The following is a 19,695-nucleotide window of genomic DNA, read 5'->3' as shown; positions in this document are numbered from 1 at the left end:
CTCAAATACCCCCAAAACACAACTTGCTTTTGTCAAATTTCTGTCTCTCTATACCCAGTGTCAGCCTCAGCTTAACAATGAAAGTAGTCCCAGAAAACTTCTCACAAATAAGCAACCTATTCTCCCTGTTATGAAAGCAACCTCCTACTGTCTTGTATATTAATTCTATGCCCGCAGGGGACTGTAGAGGTTAAATCTTCTCTGCCTGGCATGGTAATTTTCATTGCTTTCATTTTTTGGAAATTTCTCCAAGTTTCTGAAAGGCTTAGTGCAAGCTACGAAGGCTCCACCTCTTTCTTGGCCCTGTAACCCATGAGCAGTTCAGCTGAGGCAAGGGGATTTGAGTATAATGATTTGGAAAAGTTGTGAGTATAAATAGAAAGGAATTTGAGATGTTTTTCCCCTCGGTAATTCAACACTCAATAGCTTCCCCTTCCACCCAGCACATAAGGTGCTGTACCAAAACGGTGGAAAGAATTCATGGAGCTTCAGATCAAGGAAGTTCATAAGCCAGTGGGCTTCTCTCTTGCTTGCTTTTTTTTTTTTTTTTTTTTTTTTTTTTTTTAAATCTGATAATACCATCTGCCCTAGGGAAAACCACAGCCAGAGCCTGTGTGGAGGAGCTTACAGATTTTCACCAGATTCCCTTGTCAGGAACATTTCCTCGTCTTTGCCCCAGCTGGTCAGGACAGCCCTCAGGAGCCTGGAATGAGCACTCAGCCCAGGTTTTTCCCTTTCATTTTCCTCTCTTCTCTTCCTACTAGCACGTACCACTGAAAACACACATTCAGTCTGCTCTGAGCTTGAACCTCAGCTTTCCTCCACCTTCCCCATCTGATGGGTGTACCAGGGCTGCAGCACATCTCAGCCCCAGCACTGTCAAGCCCTGGAACAGGCATCCCGAGCTCAGAGGCTGGATCTGGGCAGTGTGGTAGCACCAGTCTTGCTCTGAGGTGCCTTTTGGGTTCCTTTCTTCTCCATTGTCGTCTTCGTCTTCTTTTAGTGTCTCTGCTTAAAACCCTACACACAAATACAATGTAAACCTTAAAGAACCTCACTTTCATAAATGTCAGCTCTTAGTGCAAACCCTCTGCAGCCCCTCAGCATGGTGATGGGGCTCTGTTGTGCACTCTGTCCCCAAAGACTGATTGAAAGAAAGTCAAACCAGCCCCCCATGTAGCTCTGCAGTTGCACCTGACCTGGGCATAGATGAAGGGCAATCACAGGAAGTATTGGTGTGCTTTCATTGCCGGGCATTTGATGTATGGTTTCATTTCTGTGTCTCTGTTTCATTGTGAACCATGATATTAGGGCATGCAGATTTACAAATCAGGCCCCTGAAATATTGTTTAAAGAACCCTCAATGATTTCTGTAAAAACCTGAGTAAGTATTTGTTATATTTAGAGGCAATTCTGCTCATTGTCTCTTCATACAAGTAAGCTTTTCACTGACCTAGATTTTGCTATTCCATTTTCCATTTGCTATTCCACATTACATTGCATGGAAGCAAAGCCTTTTGTCTTTTTGTGCTCTCTTGCACTTGCTATTTCGTCCACCGGCCAAAATCACACTCACTGGCCTGTGATGGCGCCACCATCTTCACTGTAAATGATTGTATCATTGAGGATCCTGGCTTCAAACTAAAGAGCTGTTGTAGAATAACCCTTGGGCTGAACAGACCTGGAGGACTGGCCAGCAGCAGAAGAGCATGCAAAGGGAAAATGTTGACGTGTTTTCCTGCAGTAGCAATTTGCGGAGAGAAAAGGAACGTGGGACAGAGTCAGAAACTGGCTTTCTTTCAGTTGAAAGGATTTGTCCTCTCCCTGGACATATATTACAACTATCACTAAAGACAGTAAACTGCACCGTGGTTTTAATTCTGCTCTCAGTTTTAACATGTCATTAAAAAGATACCTGTATTGACAGGAAGAGTTGTAATGCTTTTGGGGAGTTATTATTATCGTATTACATAATGAGGGTGTTTATTGCTGTAGTGCCTTAGGGCCGAATTTATAAACATTGTGGATGGATTACATGGGTATTATGCTGTGCATAAGCATTTTGCTCCCTGCTCATGGTGAAATCCTGTGAACTGGACAATGTAAACAAATTAACATTATCAGGGAAAACCTGTTTTTTAAGTCAACTTTCCCTTCAGACTCTGCTTGTCCAAAGGACACTTACTCAAACTCCACACCTCTTGTGTCTCCACTGTGCTCAAAAATGTTTTCACTAACACACATTAACCCAAACCAATTCCTTAAAAAAATAAATAAATAAAAGGAGGCATGTTTAAAAATGCATTTTATCCGACTAGCTAGCATATTTTTAAACACGGTGGTGTTATGTTTAACAGCGTGTTAGCATATGTCACTCCGCTCGTTCCCACAAAGCACTGACAAGAGTGCCCTCGCTGCTCAGCAGAGTCTGTGGCAGGGACCAGGACCCCTGATCTGGCTCCTCCAAATACAGCACCCACTTTGCCCAGAGAAGCTGTGGATGCCCCATACCTGGAGGTGTTCAAGACCACGCTGGACGGGGCTTTGGGAAACCTGGTTTGGTGAGAGGTGTCCCTGCCCAGGGCAGGGGGTTGGAACTGGGTGATCTTTATGGTCCCTTCCAGCCCAAGCCATTCTGGGATTCTGTGTTTCTGTCAGTGGAGAAAGGGCAGAGGAGGTGGCTTAGCTGGGATGGAGCTGAAGAGGTTTTTGCAGGTAGTGTCAGATCTGGACAGTGCTATGGAGAGTTAGCAGAGAGAATCACAGAGGAGACAATGGACTGAGGCACACTGAGATGGGAAGCTGGGCATCTTCTGGCATGACCCTGCTGGGGAGGCTGAAAGAGCCCTCTGGGCATTTACAGAGCTTTACGTTGCCATCTCCAAACCAGTGCTGGCAGGGCTGGTGTCCCAGTGTCCCACTGCTTTGGCTTCTTGGTGAGGTACCCCTGTCAGACAGACCCAGCCCTTCTGCTTCCCCCCCCTCCCGGGAGCCTGGCAACCTGCCCTTTTCTCTTGGTGGTGAGTAAAGGCATGAATGACTCCCACGTGTTCTGGGACAGTGTCAGCAGGATCAATAGACATACCTAACATAGGCAGTGTCCCAAAATAGGCCCTGAGTCTCGCCAGCATCTTGCCCATGTCCTTAACTTCCATGTCCTGGATGCAAACACCTGACAACCCCGCGGGACACAAGAGTCTTTCCATTCACTTCAGCAGGCTCATAATTTCATTCTGCACTACAGTCCCACCAGTTCTAAAGGGACTGTCCACAGTTGCACCCTTTGCGAGTCAGAAGCTGTGCTTTGTATTTTTAGCAGTTACCTAATGGTCTTGAAGGGAAAGCATACATTTTTCCCTTGCTCCAAGGGCATGGTCGGACACGTTGCTCTGCCTGTAGCTGCTCAGGGTCAAGTTGTTATGGGCCCTGGACCATTTCAGTCAGGTGCTGCACCTCCCTGCATCCAGGGCTACTGTCAGAGAGGTGGATGCAGCTAATTTCTCCCTGGGAGACCAGCTCCCAGCCCTTTGCTCATGCAAACCATGAAGGAGCCCACCAAAATGAGCAGCTGGGGTGATATGCTCCCTCCCTGGTGTGGGCTGAGGAGCAATTTCACCCTCTGGGCTCAGAGAGTAGGCTTTGCTGCTGAATGTAATTAACAGCATCTGAATTTAGTGCAGTGGGATCTAAACCATCCCTGACAGAGTGGGGTGATTGGCATTAGATCCTTTGATTTCTCCAGAGGCATCATAATATTTTAAACTTATTATTAATTACAAATGTATTAATCTCTGAATAGTATTAACAGTAGTTCCAAATATTATAATTTCATCCTATCTGAACCCACTGGGAAAAAAAAGTCGCTTTGGATGAACTGAACAACTTTATAGACAGTGTGCTTTATAACCAGATGGATTTTCCCCAGTTAGTCCCATTTAGTCTAATATTGGGGGAAGATTAAAGATACTGAATCAATGGCTGTAAAAGCTCACATTAAAATTTTTGCAGTAAATGAGAAGAGGAAAATTTCATTAGAGGCATAAACTGTAGCAACTGAAATGCATGCAACTTATTTTTAGTATTATACTGACAGTCACCCTTGAAAATCTTTTTTTTTTTTTTTTTTCAAAATGTTTTCTTTTCTCAGATAGAAAAATAAATAAATAAATAAAATGACCTCTAGTATTTTGAAATATAGAACTAATTACAGTAGGGAGTGATCCTGATCTCACTGAAGTCAACTGCGGCATTCTTTATGACATTGCAGGATTGTGCTGCTATTAAGAAATAATAAGGAAATGAGATACTTTAAAGAGAGGGTTTTAAAATGAACTGGCTCAGTTGCCCCTTTTGTAAAAATACCTTAGAGCCACTTTTATCAAGTCAAAAGGTTCATTGAAAAGAGAGAAATTAAAAGATGCCGCTCATGGAGCCTGGCAAAACATGAAGTTCGCAATAAATATCTCCCCAATCCAATTATAACATTCAAATCAAGGAGAAAAAAAAATCATGAAATATAATGAAAGCTTTCTTTCTACTGAAAAAGTATACTTCATGTGTCCAGACCTAAGGGAATTTCCAAGTCAGCATTATAGTGGGGAAAAATGTAATGTAAATGAGAGTGAAATAATCAAATTTTTCTGGTGGAAATAAGTGCGGCTGTTTGATGTAATTTTGACACACAGCATAATTTCAGCATCAACACTGAAGTTTAAAGGATCAGTGTGTCTTCATGAGATTTATATACAGAAAAGCCGTTCAACGGGAAAATCTAAATCAGACTTCAGTATGCACATTGGGCCCCACTAAGATCGAAAGCCTTGCATTATATTAGTTGCAAATAGAAAGATAGAAATGACCCTTTTTCAGTAATTTCTAGGCACCCTTTCCACTTGAAAATCCAGCATGATTACGGTATATAAATCACAAGAAATGTGGGAATGTTTTCATGCTCACAAAATCAAACATTTGTTTTATGCCTCTAACTCCAGCTAAGCCATTTACAGATGCACACAGTTTTCTGCAGTGAGTTACACAAGACTCATGTGCCCATGTTTATTGCAGATGTCATTTTTAATATCACAGGGATATATTCCAAACAATTAAAACAATTAAAACAGGGCATGTCTTTGGCATTTTACTAAATCTTGTAGCCTGCATGAAATACATTTGTAAATTTGGGTTCATTTCCAAATCAAGACAGATTCACACACCCTCACAGCCAGACCCAGCACGAGAACCAACAATTAAATGAAGCCTGAGATCCAGTCCAAAGGAGGCATATACTCAATTTAATTTTTAAATAGCTTAATTAATAGTTTGAGCAAAGAAGTGAAAATGGATCAAACTATGTAAACATTGGTTAGAAAAATACACTCTCCAGCCAAAGCAGTGGAGAAGTGCTTTTAAGAAGAATGATCTTTAAATTTAATTTAAACCTGGTTTTCTAACTTTGGTGAAAGCCCAGTTCAGACAAGGCTCAAGCCTCTTTTACACCACATAGAATTACTGAGGTTTGCTGAGAGTTTATTTATCCGAGGCTGTTTCACTCTGCAGTCATCATTTTCTCTCTGCTGTCAGCATGTTGTTACCTTTTGGCAGCTCAGAATTCACTGAGAGCCTCAGAATGTTTTGAAGTGGAGTTTAATCGCCAATGGGAGCTGTACGAATGCTACAAAACATTGTTCACAAATATTTACCGGAATTTTGAAATGAATTGGGGTAGACTCCACTATTGCACTTCTCATGTTTGCTTTCTGCAAACATTCAGGTTCAAGTTCTTATTGACATGGCTGTGATGGATGGCAACCCTTACATAAGTCCCAAGGCCAGGAGCGTGCTTCGGTGCCGGAGCAATAGGGGAGGAGAAACAACACCACGTGCCTTATCCGGCCAGTGAGTGCTCACAAGCAGCCCTTAAATAATGGAAGGAAACAGTTCCTGATTTGTTGGTAGTTCCTGAATTCCAGAGGGCAAAATGACAAAACTCAGAAAACTTGTCTCTTTGTTCCGGAGAATGTCTATATACAGAGAACAGGGCTTTCCTTCCTCAAAAAGTATTCTTAGAAAAAAAATTGTTGGTTCTTAAGCTTAAGCTTAAATGAAACAAGAGTAAAACAATTTGAAAGAGGTTGAGAATGTCATTTTTAAGAATGCTTTTATTTATTGTACAGTATATTTATGCAACTATATAAACTGTAGTTTGAAGTTCCTGCTTCAGTGAGGACAGTGAACTGGCTGCAAATTTCCTGCTTTACAGTTAACTTCCAAGAACTTAACTGTTTGGTTAAAACAGCTAAACATTTTGATTTGTTTTTCTTTCTTGGTTTGCTTTAATCTGATTATATTAATAAAAAAGTAGAACAATGAAGAAAAATTGTGAATGAAAATATGGATATGGGGTCCCATTTGGTGTTACCACTCATCACTTCAGGAAACTATCTCTAACATCTACTCCATCAGCAGTTCTTACTGGTATGATAAACTTTGTGAGTTTGTGCCTAAATTTTGGCCTAGTTGCATCACGTGAAGTCAGGTTTTGGTGAGGATATCCACTGTTGGTGGCTTTTTGTGGAGTTCATGGTTGGTCACTGTGACACTGGTCACTATTGCAGCCTCCCTGATGCTTCCATTTAAAGGCCAACATACTCTGTGGAATTAATACCAGCTGGTTCTTCTCACCACCTGCAGAACATCTGCAGAAACCGTGAAATATATAAAAATCTTTACAGTGAAGAACTTTTTTTTTTTTCTGATAACATTCAGGGAAACCAAACAACCACCTTTTATGTCAGAGCTGGAGCTAGCTAGCTAGCTAGATAAAATAGTTATTTAGCTAGCTAGTTAGTTAGAGGCCGCTTTTCAGCAAGGTTTAAGGAACAGAGATGTGGTGAGGTAGGGGAATTTGGGTAGTCCTTGTGCTCCTTGTAGTGTATTGATGTGTATTGATTGTGATGCTCAGGAAACCAATGCCATGGAAGTCAAAGGTAACTCTGACTGCAGCAGAGCTAGCATTTCTCTTTATATCCTCTTCAGACCATAGCTATCTTTCACTGTTGTTAGTATATTCAGAAGAGATGCAAATACACAACGGAAGATTACATCCTTTTCTTGGGAAACAAGCAAACATTTGGGGTTGTAGAAGGGCCCAGATGAACTGGTCTTCTGCAGCTTGTCCATGAAGTTAGACATGTCAAAGGGCTCTCTGCTAGGCAAAAGGAAGATGTAGGAGAGGATTTTATAAATTGCAGTTGGGCAATTAATGTTAAACATCAATATCAGAATGGCTTAGATTGCATGATTAACTAGTAAGAGTTTTGAGCTGGCTGGTAATTTTAGATTAAATAGCCAGGCAGCCAGTGACTTGAATATTGATGAATATCCTGTGTTTTATTAATATGCATTCTCTATAAATTAGAGGCTTAGTACACAAAGAAGAAACCTAATGCTCTTGCTATTTTTCATTGCCACAGGTAGAGCTGAATAATTCATAGCAATTAATTTATTTCACTGATTTAGCCTTTTTGTGTGCAGGGGGAGGGGGTGAGCACAAGTAGTTTGCAGGTAATTTTTTTCACATTTATTTATTATAAATAACTCACCAAATACATTTATATTAAATTGAAGAAAATGGGAGGAACTTGGGCAGAACTGTAAGCAATCCACCAGTCATTACAAGAAACCAAATGAATTTTAAATTGCAAAAAAGCACAGCTAATTGCAAATACCACCCAGTAAGGATCAGACTCCTGTCGATCTGTATTGATTGGTGCAATACTGGTTGCATTACGTGTTTCTGCTCCTTATTTGATTGATTGTAATTCTTTAGGACTGAGATTTTCTTACAAATATGTTTATATGTGCAGAATTTTCCATCTGTAACTAGTCACTAACACATTTTAAATGGAATGAGTAAAATGCTGCTCCTTTTGAAAGCAAGGGAAGCTTTACCATTGACTTTGGAAGATCTAGGATTTCACGTCCTGATGAAAATGTTCCTGAAAATCCCTTTTGTGCAAATAGAGCAATAATACATCCAACACAAATTACATTTGGTATTTACACAAAGCTTCACAATATCGAAAGACATTTATTTATTTATTTATTCATTTATTTTGGGCAGGGGTGATGGTGCAGCTCTAAGTCTGAAATGTGAAACGTTGCAGCACAGAGATCATTTTCCAAGCCTGTGACTCGGTGTGGCTGTACCCATGTTTCAGTATCACACCATCATACCTGAGCTGGTAATATCCAGAAACACATGAGGAGGAGAAGAAGGCTGTATGATAGCTGCTTCACCCTTTTGCTGGTTCTTACAACACACTGTATAGCGATGAGAGTTGCGTAGAGATCAATAAATCATTGCCTCATTACACTCCTTCTGTAAGTTTGTTTAGGGCACCTACTCTACCACCAGCTCCAGAGGATTATTTGTTCTTCCCAGAAATTCCCCTCAGATATATACTTCTGTTTCGATTTGCAGAGAAAAAAAAAATCTCCATGTCTTATTTTCAAAATAATTTCTTAATGCACATAGCAATTTACATTACAGAACCACCTAAGAAAATAAATCAGCAATGTCTGGAGATGCTTTTAATTTGTAGGTAGATGATTTTGTCAAGAGGAGGCAAGAGGTTAAAGAAGGTTTTCACATTTTTGTTACTTGCCAACCTGAAGTATTAGCAAACAAAACGTGGTCTTCCTTCACTCCTTTCTTCCTTCTCTTCTTGACTGCCTGCCTTTTTCTCTCCTTCCCTTCTTCCTCTCTTCTGTACACAGAATCTTCTGAGCCCTTGACTAACGAGATTTTGGTGAATTTTTCAAATCTGTAAAGGAAACCTAAGTATCTCCATTAAAAATAGTGTGAGGTCCTCATTCACTTCATATTACTTTAGCTAACCCTAATCTACCACTTGTGCAGGAAGACACCAGCCTGATAGAACAAGAATTGTTGACACCTGGTTTTGATTTAAGCAGACACTCTTAGGAAAAAAAAAAAAAAAAAAGTGTTCATTAGTTCTGCTAATTTACTGACAAGAAGCAGTATTCATCTTTGCTCGTTTTGATAAAGCACTATTTATTTAGCATTACACCAAGCAATGCTGAAATAATCCAGATTGTACCTGCAATGAATTTGAACGGCTGGAGCTGAGATTTTAGAAAGCAGGTGTGTACGCTGCAGTAAGGTTGGGTTTTGCTGCAGTGTGACAATGTGATCTAGGATCTGATCCAGACTCCTTGGAAATCAATGGAAATTCTACCCTTGCCTTTAGTGGGCTTTGGATCCAGTTCCAGTTGTGGCAATAAAATGACTCTAATTGTGGGGGAAGAATATTCTGGCTTAAAAGATCCAGCATTTTGAATTGACAGTTTAGTTTGTTGACTTCATCTGAATGTTTTTCACACATGCCTTGCTCAAGTGTCCTCTCCTAGTAAGTGGTCCCTTGAAATATGATAGATTTTTGTTTTGTGACCACAGTGAAATTTTGTAGATATTCTGATGTGAAACTCAAAATCATTTTAACTTTGCTCAAAATGTGACCTGTCTTTGCAAAGAGCTCCCTGAGCTCTCTGAACCTTTCAGCAAAATTGGATGTGTTCAAAGGCATAATGAAACACAAAACTAAGTCCGTTTTGTGTAATCTGGGGTTTCATTTTGCATACTTGTGTTTCACTGAATCTCAGAGACCTAGATATAATTTTTATTTGATCTTAAACTCTTACAAAGGATTTAGGAATAGAAGATGTGCTGAAGGCAGGAGCAGAAAAGACTTTTTCCAACATCCACTGCAACTTGAGCCCCCCATAAACATTTAGGACTCAGCAAGAATTGTACCCAACTCTATTTGAAGGTGGTACAATTGTGACCTTCTACATTGATTAAAGAAGTCACATTGATTGACTTTGAAGGGAGCCACATCCACCCTTCTTCTGCCAAAAAGGCAGTGGCTGCAATGCGAAGCCTCAGGAGTGGGGCTTTGCTCCTCCAAGTACATGGAAAACATCCAAGGGTAACTGGATAATGCAGATAATGGGACAGGGTTTTTCCCCTCCTCTCCCTCAAATACCATATAGCTAGATATTAGGTGTCCGGAATCAGGCCTTAGAAGACTTTTCTCTGACAGCAATTTAAAAGATGAAATAGCTAAGGAAATGAGCTTTTTTTTATAGGTTACATAGGATGTTCAGTGGTTGAGAGTGTTGAAAAGGACTGGTAATTTTGACTCTGTAGGGAACTTGGATGGGGAGAGGGGGATGACTCTGCAAAGACTGGCATGAAGAGCCCAGTGGAAGGAATGGTGTTGGGGGGAGAGAATGGTACCCCTCTGGCAAACCCACCCCTGGTGATTATATATGCTACCACTTTGGCGTGTCTTGTTTGAGAGGTGTTAAAAAGACACAATTTTCCAAAGATACAAAGATTTTCCAAAGATATCTTAACAATATCTGGCATCTTTAAAGCACTTTGGGTTGGCACGGAGAAATACTGGCATCCAAAATTGCCACTTTTGAAAATCTAGGCCGTTGAACCTGATATGAACTATCAGAAACCATAGACAAGGAAGCATTCATGTTGGTGGATATGTAGTGGCTTGAAAACTACAAATCAAAATAATTCACCCTTTTATGTGTAAATCTCTTTATCTTTGATATAGGAATTGAAAAGCTGTCTAGCTTCCTTGTAGCCTCCGTAAGTAAGCAGCATGCTACTGTACCCTCCAGAATGCTATTTAAGCATTATTTAAAGTGCAGACCTGTTAAGGTCAAGAAAGCTCATCTGTATGCTAAAACTGAACAGACCGAACCTTACACCTAAAGCCAGCAAACAAGGAGGTCTTGAGTTCCACCATTCCCTCCTGACAAGGGTACAGTGTGACAAATGGTGAAGCACCAGAAGATCAAAGCTCTTTTTCAGGGACAACAATAAATTTGGAGACAGAAAGCCACCAAGTCCTGGTGCAGGTGTCTGCTGCTTGAGAGCAGTCTTCCTTGAAGCTGATGCTGCCAGCCCATTCCAAAGGGATGGGGCAGAAACTGCAAGCTGGCATGAATAGCATCAGGAAATTTTGGTTCTGCATGGTGAAAGGAAACTTTTCCCTGCACACATAGAAGGACAATGTGGTGTGTTTTGCTCATATTCCAGAGTCACTTGCTTCTGTCCGAGGGCCTTAATCCAGATCCTGTTGAAGTCAATATCTGTCCTGTCTTTCTGAAGGATTATGCCCCTAAATAGCTGCTTTAGGAAGTGTACTTTGCTTGGTGATAACACAAAGCAGAGGGTGGATGATTAACACCAATTAGGGTTATTTATGCGAACCTTGAAAACAATAGTCCATAAATCATTTATCTTATCAACTGTAGTTCCTCCTGTGTAATTTGGTCATCAATGGGCAAACTGTGGGTTTCAGTGTTCTTTAAGTAGAGCTCCAGCTGATGTTAGCTGAAGATTGGAATTGCTGAAGGTACAATATGAGTTCATAAAATAGCAGAGTGTTCAAAAACCCTTCTGGTAGTTTTCAGCATATTTATTTTATTAATTCCCTACAGTTTTTCCCCAGATATTTAAATATATTCAGGGTTGCTGGAAGTAGCCTTCTTCTCTTGCTTACAAATAAGCGGTGTCTGTACTAGCATTTTGGTTTGAAGCAATAGTGTGGTTTTGCAGTAAGCCCCTGGTTATCTCCACTTTTGGACACTAGTCCAGCTTCAGAACAGCTTTGGTGCACACAGAGGAGATCCAACAGGGAGCTCTCTTCAAAAACAAATCAGAACTTGGTGGGACATTCAGCTCTGATCCAAAGGGTGACCCATACTACCATGAAGTTCTCCAGGGTGTATGTAACACTGCTTTGCAAGAGAAAGGCTGTCAAACCTCTCAGAGCTCCCATGCCAACCTAGAGTGGAGCTTGTGCTACAAAGAGGATCAAATGCTTTATGTGATGCTCTTTTTGTTGGTGTCTGGCAGTTCTTGCGGCTGCTACTTCTCTTTCTTCCACCAAGACTTCTCTTGGTTCATTATCCTTTCTATTTATTAACTATACCATCTTCTGTAGCTGTTCCTTCTTGTTGCTCTCCTTTCTTCTACATTATCACCTTTTGTGATCCCTTTTCCAATTTCCAACCTTAGTCTCCCAGAAGACCTGGAGTGGTGACGTCTGGACCCAGAGGAGATCACACTGCTTATAAATCTGCACCATGAGGAGGCCAAAAGTATCTTCAGCAGCAGGAGGTAAGCCAGGACTGCTGGTGGGTATGAGGACCAGAGAACAATGCCACGTATGTTCATGAAGAAGAAGGTGGCGTTCTTGAGGACAGAGACTTTGGGGCAGCATCACAGTCCTCCACTGGAAGCTTGAAGAGATCTTCAGGTGGGAACAAACCACCCAGCCATCTGCTTGTTGGGTTTAGCCCATGGACATCTGGGGTCTGCACACCAGAGACTGAAAACTCTTGATTTATCCCAAATTTCCTCTTTGTGGACTTCTGATGTGATAGGAATGGCACCAAAAATTCAATGTATCTGCTTTGCCATAACTTTTTCAGCCTGCTAACTTTCCCAGGACTGCATTCCATTCAAATTACTGGAACTTAATTACATGAGGTTTAATTTCAGTTGCTTGGCCAGCTTTAAAAATATATATTCAAATTTGAACCACAAGGGCAGAATTTGGGGAGCCTCTTTGTCCTTTCACTTTGTGTTAGTGTAAATGAAGAAACTATGCCTGTGAATCCCTACTTTATTACACCTATCCCAAGTCAGTCTCACTTCTGGTGAGACTTCCCAGACTCTCAGCAATGTAAGGGGGGGGCATGAACTACCCCTTATGCTATATGCTTTTGAAACTGTGCAAACAAAAGATGTTTGTCTCCTGCTTACACATTTTACTGTAAATAAAACATGTTGAGACTAGATATGGAGTTACACTGAATTTACACCACATAAAAATTTGTATTGTCATTTTATATAGAAATGCTGTGCTGTCTGTATGTGTGTTGAGTAGATCGTGCAGTTTAATTACAACACAAAAGAACAGGGAGGGAGAACTGAAGGAAAGGGATGAAGGAGACAGAAGGCAAAAAGACACAGAAGTAATGGTGGAGTTGGAGGTTAATACTAGTTATTGGAGCATTACCTGAGAATTCCTCTGCTTACAGCTTATTATCTCTCTGACCTCTCCTTTTCATTATCATCTGCTGCTCAGGTGATCAATAATAAAAGGCCTCCCAATTTCATTGCATTTGCTTGCTTTCTCTAGAAGTGTTTGCATTGGTTTGCTTCCCTCCCTAAGATCTTATTTCTGCTAGGGTACTAAGACTTTACTTTTCTGCTGGGGTTGACTTGTTCTTCTGGGATATCCATGTCATTTAGCTAGCAAGAGTCCCACAGCAATTCATCAAGTAACAGTTCCATCTATCACATTGGGATGATCAAGAATACATTGCAGCTGATGTGCAAACACTGATGTATATCTGGAGTTGGGAATCCAACTCAGGAGATAAAAAAAAAAAACACTCCAAAGAGCCAACAAAAGAGTTGTGTTTTTATTTTTTTTAAAACACCCAAACCAGCTACTGGATTATCCTTAATGCTTTGGCAGCATGCCCCTTCCTTCTACTGCAGAATTTCTAGCCTGGCTTTGCAGCCTTAATTTTATTTTATTTTATTTTATTTTATTTTATTTTATTTTATTTTATTTGGTGCTACAGCATGCAGAAGAAATAATTTGCAAGACTGCACCTCTGTTTTTAGGGTGTCTGTGCAGGAGACAGCTCCTTGCTGGGGCTGCTGCTGTTTCTAAGAGCTCCCTGTCCTGTCTTCAAGGTCTGATGGTTCAGTTTCTTCTGTTTGAGAGAGGAGAGGAAATGACCTTCACCCAGCTGAGCGAGGAACAACAGGAAACCCTCGTGGTTCGAAGCTCCGGCCATTTCCCACCCCCAAGGATCCGGCACTCAGAGATGGTTTTGACAGACTGTCAAGGTTTAGCTGCTACAAATATATTAGCAAAGTACGTTGATGATTCATGGCAAAGTGGTGTACACTGATTTAAGTGATGGGCTGGTCATTCTGTAATGGATTTGAAAATTCCCGATCAGATTGTATTTAGTTTTGTCAAGCAGGAAGCTGGCAGGCTGTGTTTTAATCAACTGATAGCATCTCTTGGCAAATTGGCATCCAGATAGTGAACGGGTGAACTTTGAGAGCACTTCCCAAAGACCAGTTGGCTGAGCAGCAGACAGCAACCTCCACTTAAATCTTCCAGGTTTACTTCCTTGGTTTTTTGTTGAGCCGGTTTCTTTCCCAGGTGACAATTCCATCTGGAAGTGCAAAATGATGCAGCACGTACTGATCTTCTGTTGCTCTTTTGCCAGTTTTGGAGGGGAAATGAAATGAGGCACAATACATTTGCTCAGTCTTCCAGGAACATATGTGAAAACAACCTCCTGGATTTAGCACAAAATCCCAGAAACGTGCAAATTCAAAGATTCGATGTTGGCACATGTTTTTGAGTGCTCTCTTTCCAAAAGTGCTGTAAACCTATGACACAGGGTCACACCAGGTGAGACAAAGCCTTTTCCCCTTCAAGTCAGGCTGCTCCATGACCTGTTATCCCACTTTATCCCCTAAGCAGCACCTTGTGTTCTGACCTGTGCTGACATCAAGAATGGTTTCCTTTGCTGATGAAAACCATCAGCCTCTTTATTGCTCCTGGGATAGACCAGCTCCAGTTGAGCTTCTTAGCAGTGCAAACCCTTAGGTGCCATAGCTACCCTAAATAATTTCCTCCTCAGGATTTATGTGCTATCACAATTATTGAGCTATGCAGCCATCTACGCCCACATAGCTGTATTCGAGCACAGAGTCAAGCCTGGGGAGTTGGTTTGTTGTGCCTAGCTCCTGTAGAGTAGTTGCTGTGCTTAGCAACCCACCTCCAATGTAAATATATCTGCTACTCTCAAGAGCAGGCTTGGAAAAGCACCAGAAGGGATCACTCCCCCATAAGGATTTTTTTCAGCATTGCAGAGCTGTGAAGACTTTCAGGGAGAAATCCTGCTCCCAGTTATCTTCCCTTTCTGAGAGCTCAGGGTTTCACCCCAGGCTGATGGAGCTCTGGTGCAACTTGCTGTCATGAACCTCCTTTAAAGACCGGTCCCGTGGGAGCTGCACTTGAGCAGTGCAGCCACAGAGGGACAAGCAGAGCAGCCACCCACTCAGGGAGCAATCAACTCTGGCTTTGTGCAAGGGTCCCATGGCACCTCCAAAACAGTGCAGGGCTTCTCCAGGGAAAAGCTCAGTGGGCTGCAAGATGACTGTATGATTCTGCTCATTCAAAATTTGCCAGACATCGGGGGCCCTCAGAAGTCAGTGGTGATTGTTAGGAGGTAAAGTAGTCACATTCACAGAAAGTAATAAAAAAGTGAGGTGTAAGTAAAATTGGGAAATTGCACTCTTGAAAGGGTGAATCCAGTGTGAGGGAGAAGGTGTGAAATGTAAGGGCCAGACACTGGTTAGTGTGGGTGAATGGAAGATACAATAAAGATTAATAATCAGCCTTATAATTTAAGTAGAAATGTTAAATTCCGTCTTTGTTATCATCTGCTGTCAATTACACAAAAATCAGAGAAACTGAAACAGATCATTGTCTCTGGTGTCACATCCACCTGAATACTTCACCAGACAACACCACCCAATGCAAGAACTGACATTAGGGTTTCCAGTGCCAGAGTTACCAAAAGGATATGTAAAAGCAAGGATAAAAAAGATCATGTCTTCTTTCCCTGGACTGGAGAGCACAGGATTTCCACAAGGTGGTTTTATGTGGAAATACTCCTATTTGTGTGTTTTACAAATTACAATATAAACATATCTTACAGACATATTCAATAATTTAATCTTAAAACAATATAATTAATTTCTGTGAAATTTATCATAAAACATTAGTAAGTGGAAGAATCCCCCTGACAGATGTGAAGAGCCTAATCTTGACTTTCCCACCAATGTTTCTTGGATTTGGGTTCATTTATTACAATCTTTTCTCAGTTTTATAAAATCCCTGCCAGTGGAATTATCTAATTTCTGAGAGCATCTCCAGGGACAGGAGGCCACAGTACAATATCTCACACTATATGCTATTCAGGCAACATTTCCTGAATCATAAAACCAATAGAAAGAGAATGGCACTTGAATAGCAGATTCCCCCTCCTATTCCCTTTTCTGAGCTATTTTCCCCAGTACCACAGAAACTTGCTGGCAACTTGCTTAAACACCAGTTTCGATGCAGCAGAGATTGCAGCTTACATAAATCTCAGTCTGCAAACCTGTTCCTTCAGTGGGGTCCTTTGAGTTAAAAGGAGTTTTCTGGGAGATGATCCTGTTGCTCTTGATATTATTTTGAATTTCAAATCTAAGGCCAAGACCCCAATCCCAGCTCATCCAGTTGACCGCAAAGACTGTAATCAATTTTATTTTATATGGTAAATCCATTCCAGATTACCACTCCTATTGCATATCTCTGCATGTAGGAAGCCTGCACTAAACTATCTGGCCTGATTAATACCCAGTTATGGTGACCACTTGCGACACAACTATGCGACAGGAAAATCATCCTGGACTTTCTAAACACTAAGTATGTCAGAAGAAATGGAAAACATCAGGACTAAAACAGCTCTCACAATTTCTCATTTCCATTTATTAAAAAAAAAAAAAATCGTAATTGAGACTTAAAAAAGAAAGAAAGAAAAGCCCTCCATGACTTTAAGTGTAAAATCCATTTTAGTAGCAGGAAGCTGTTATATGGTTAGAGCAGTTATTTTTATTGTCTGTCTGGGTATAGTTTTTAACTGCAGGCACAGAATAAATCAATAGTGTCATAAAGCTACTCTCACCCTGTGCCCTTTCTAAAGGGACATTGTTCAGTGTCTGTGCTGGATGTGACACAGACTGCTGCTTTGATGCACAGAATTACACCTCGGCTGGTGTGCTAAGGGAGAGCTCTAAGTGCGATACATATTTAGCTATATCTCATCATCTGTATCATCCCAGAGCCACCAGATGAAAAGTGAAATAAAACACACATAGGAAAATGCACAGAAATACTTCATGAAAAGAGAGTGGGCTATTCGAGCCATTATTTTGTGCATGGTATTTTCAATGAATTTGTCCATTCATAAATCTTCGCAGGTGATATATTTCCAAGACTATCCAAGAAGAGAAAGCTTCCAGTGACTTGTAAGATAGTCCCCATAGTTTAAACCTGACTGTAATCTGCTCCTTCATACAACAGGAGAGGACATAGCAGGATCTGACTGTAGGAAGCTGGAGCTAGATAAATTTGGCCTGGAAGTCTGCCTTTTTAATAGCAAGAGTAGTTAACGGCTGGAACAGTTGGCTTAGGAATGCGGCGGATTTAGCATTGCTTTCAGTCTCTAAATCAAGACTGAGTGTCTTTCTAAAGATATGCAATAGCTTTGACAGAAGTTATGGCTTTGATGCTGAAAAGAGTGGGTGAAGTTCTTCAGCTGTGTTACATAGGAAACAAAACCAGATGATCATGATCGCCCTTTCCAGCCATACTAATCCATTAAAACCTGGTTGGGGGCCTCACATGTTGGGGTTTAAAGCAGCCTGTTAGCTTTTCTGGATGGTTTCTGCAGGAAATACGTGTTCCAGAGCCAGGTCTGACAAACTCCATGTAAATGTGTGTACGGAATTGACACACTTTGTAATTTACAGCTCTTTAATCACGACCTCTGAATGCCACTCTAGAGCTGTTCCCCCCCTGCAGCTGAGCTCACTTTTTATGTCCTGTGCAGTGTAGGTTTTCCCTTGCAAAGCAGAGATGTGTTGGGGCTGAGCTAGGCTGAAATATTCCCCCCAGAACAGCCACCCATGACATGGACCATGGAGAAGGAAACTTTTACGGATCAAATTCTGAAGATATTTACTGTCAGCAATGAGTGCTGTCAAGTAAATCCACCGCTCCTTTCCTTGCTTTTGCATCGCAACTTCCTCAGGTTGGCACTTGTGACAAAGGCACGAAAGCTGTTCCTGTGCTGCAAGTGGGAGGTGGAGACAGAGACAATCTGTGCCCTGTCTGTAGGAATCGATGCTGAGACAGCTCTATTTTCACATCCAGTCACAAGCTGATCGCTATTACCTTCGTATTTGTTTAAAGGACGGCTATCGAGAGATGGAATTGGAGTTGGGATTTAGGAAGATTAAAGACAACAGCAGAAAAAACAATGCAAGTGGTTCCTAAAGGTAGCACAGCTCACGAGCAGCTTGGTGCTCAGGAGCAGAGACTGCAGGGCGTGCACGCTGCTTGGTGAGCCTGGAAGCTGCTGACTGCAAATAGGGTTCACCTCAGTAACCTAATCTTTGTTTTCCTTCTCTCTGCAAAATGCTTAGTGCTGGATTTTGATGTCTATAAATACTGATCTGGGTTTCCCTTCCTTTCCTCCCCACATTTTACTGAAAGCACAGACCTCACAGCCCTGCACTGGCTACTGACTTGCTCCCTTTCCCTCTTCCCCGCGTCCCCATCATGCGTGAGCTGGGTCATGGGCAGCCCTGCTGCTTCCCTGGGGTCCCTGGTTCTTGGGAAGGAGAACAACAAATGTTTGGGAACCAAAGAGACCTCAGTGGGTACAAGAAATAGCTTAGAATAAAGCCCACACAAACTTCATGTATTCCCAAACTTTTTTTTTTTTTTTTTTTTTTTTTTTTTTTTTTTTTTTTGTAAAAAGCTGGTGGCTGCCTGAATAGCAGCAAGCAGTGACAATAATAATAAATTACAGTAAATATCACACTGCCATTAGTGACAGCAAACCAAACCCACTGCTGTTCAGAAATGAATTGGAGAAAATATTTCTTAATCTCTTTTTGTGTTATTCAGCCAGCCGTAATGATTTATAATACTCCAAAGAAGTGACTGTACGGAGTTGTTTCTTAATCATCTGTCTTAGCATCTTGCTATTATCTGCATGTGTCTGAGCTTCAGCGGTGGCTCCAGCACAGTTCTGTGCAGTGGTTTCACCAGGGACAAAAATATTGCTATGAGGGCTGAAATGGGAAAGCTGTGCTCAGCCTTCACTGAGCAGGGCCAGCCCCTGGCAGCGCCTAGGATGGAGGTATTGCCCCAGACGCTGGCTGGTGTGAGCCTTGCTGGCTGTAAATAATCCACATTCAGTGCTGGTGGGGGTCTGGGAGCTGGGGTTCGGGGCTGGTGTGCATCGGAGCGACACCCTGCAGATGGGAATGTCTGTGGGCACACTCATTATCAGCACAGGAAAATAAAATGGTGGGGGATAAATTAAGCTGGGAACACAGTATCAATCGTGGCTGTCTTTGTCAACTTATTACCCAAGATTTATACGTGATGCAGTGAGGACTGCTCAGTGACACATTTTAATTTAATTAAATTTCCTGTTGGATTGATGTCTGATCAATCAATAATGTTAATGTTTTTGCAATTTAGAGATTAAAGCTTGGATGAGCGGATATTGAAATACTCTCACATCCAGCTGCCTGGGAATATCTTCTTCTGCCTCTATTTCTCAGAAAACATTATTTGGGCTAGGATGCATCCCGGGGCTTGCATCAAGCCTGGAAGTTTTGCTCCTTCCTGGCAGTGGGTATGAAGCTGTGCAGCACTGTCACTCCTCAGAGAGACCGAATTGCATAGACAGCAAGATGTG

General features: G+C 41.5%; 1 protein-coding gene across 4 annotated transcripts in view; it reads left to right on the top strand.

Moving 5' to 3' along the window:
* Positions 1-19,695, top strand: part of MAF (MAF bZIP transcription factor) — a 178,445-nt gene that overhangs the window by 47,203 nt on the left and 111,547 nt on the right. The window contains exon 4 of one of the 4 annotated variants that reach the window (XR_014318366.1): positions 12,128-13,050. The exons of 1 other annotated variant lie outside the window; for it this stretch is intronic. Coding sequence is in view for 1 of the 3 variants with exons in the window: in XM_082770300.1 (XP_082626426.1) it covers positions 12,128-12,152 (25 nt within the window). In the remaining 2 variants the exon portion in view is untranslated. Of the gene's footprint in view, positions 1-12,127; positions 13,052-19,695 lie in introns of those variants that run through there. 2 more of the 4 variants (XM_082770302.1, XM_082770300.1) reach the window with 2 other exon arrangements.

This window comes from Aythya marila (assembly GCF_965140915.1).
Source record: "Aythya marila genome assembly, chromosome: 12".
In the NCBI taxonomy this organism is placed as follows: Eukaryota; Metazoa; Chordata; class Aves; order Anseriformes; family Anatidae; genus Aythya; species Aythya marila.
This window is presented reverse-complemented; position numbering and strand designations above follow the sequence as displayed.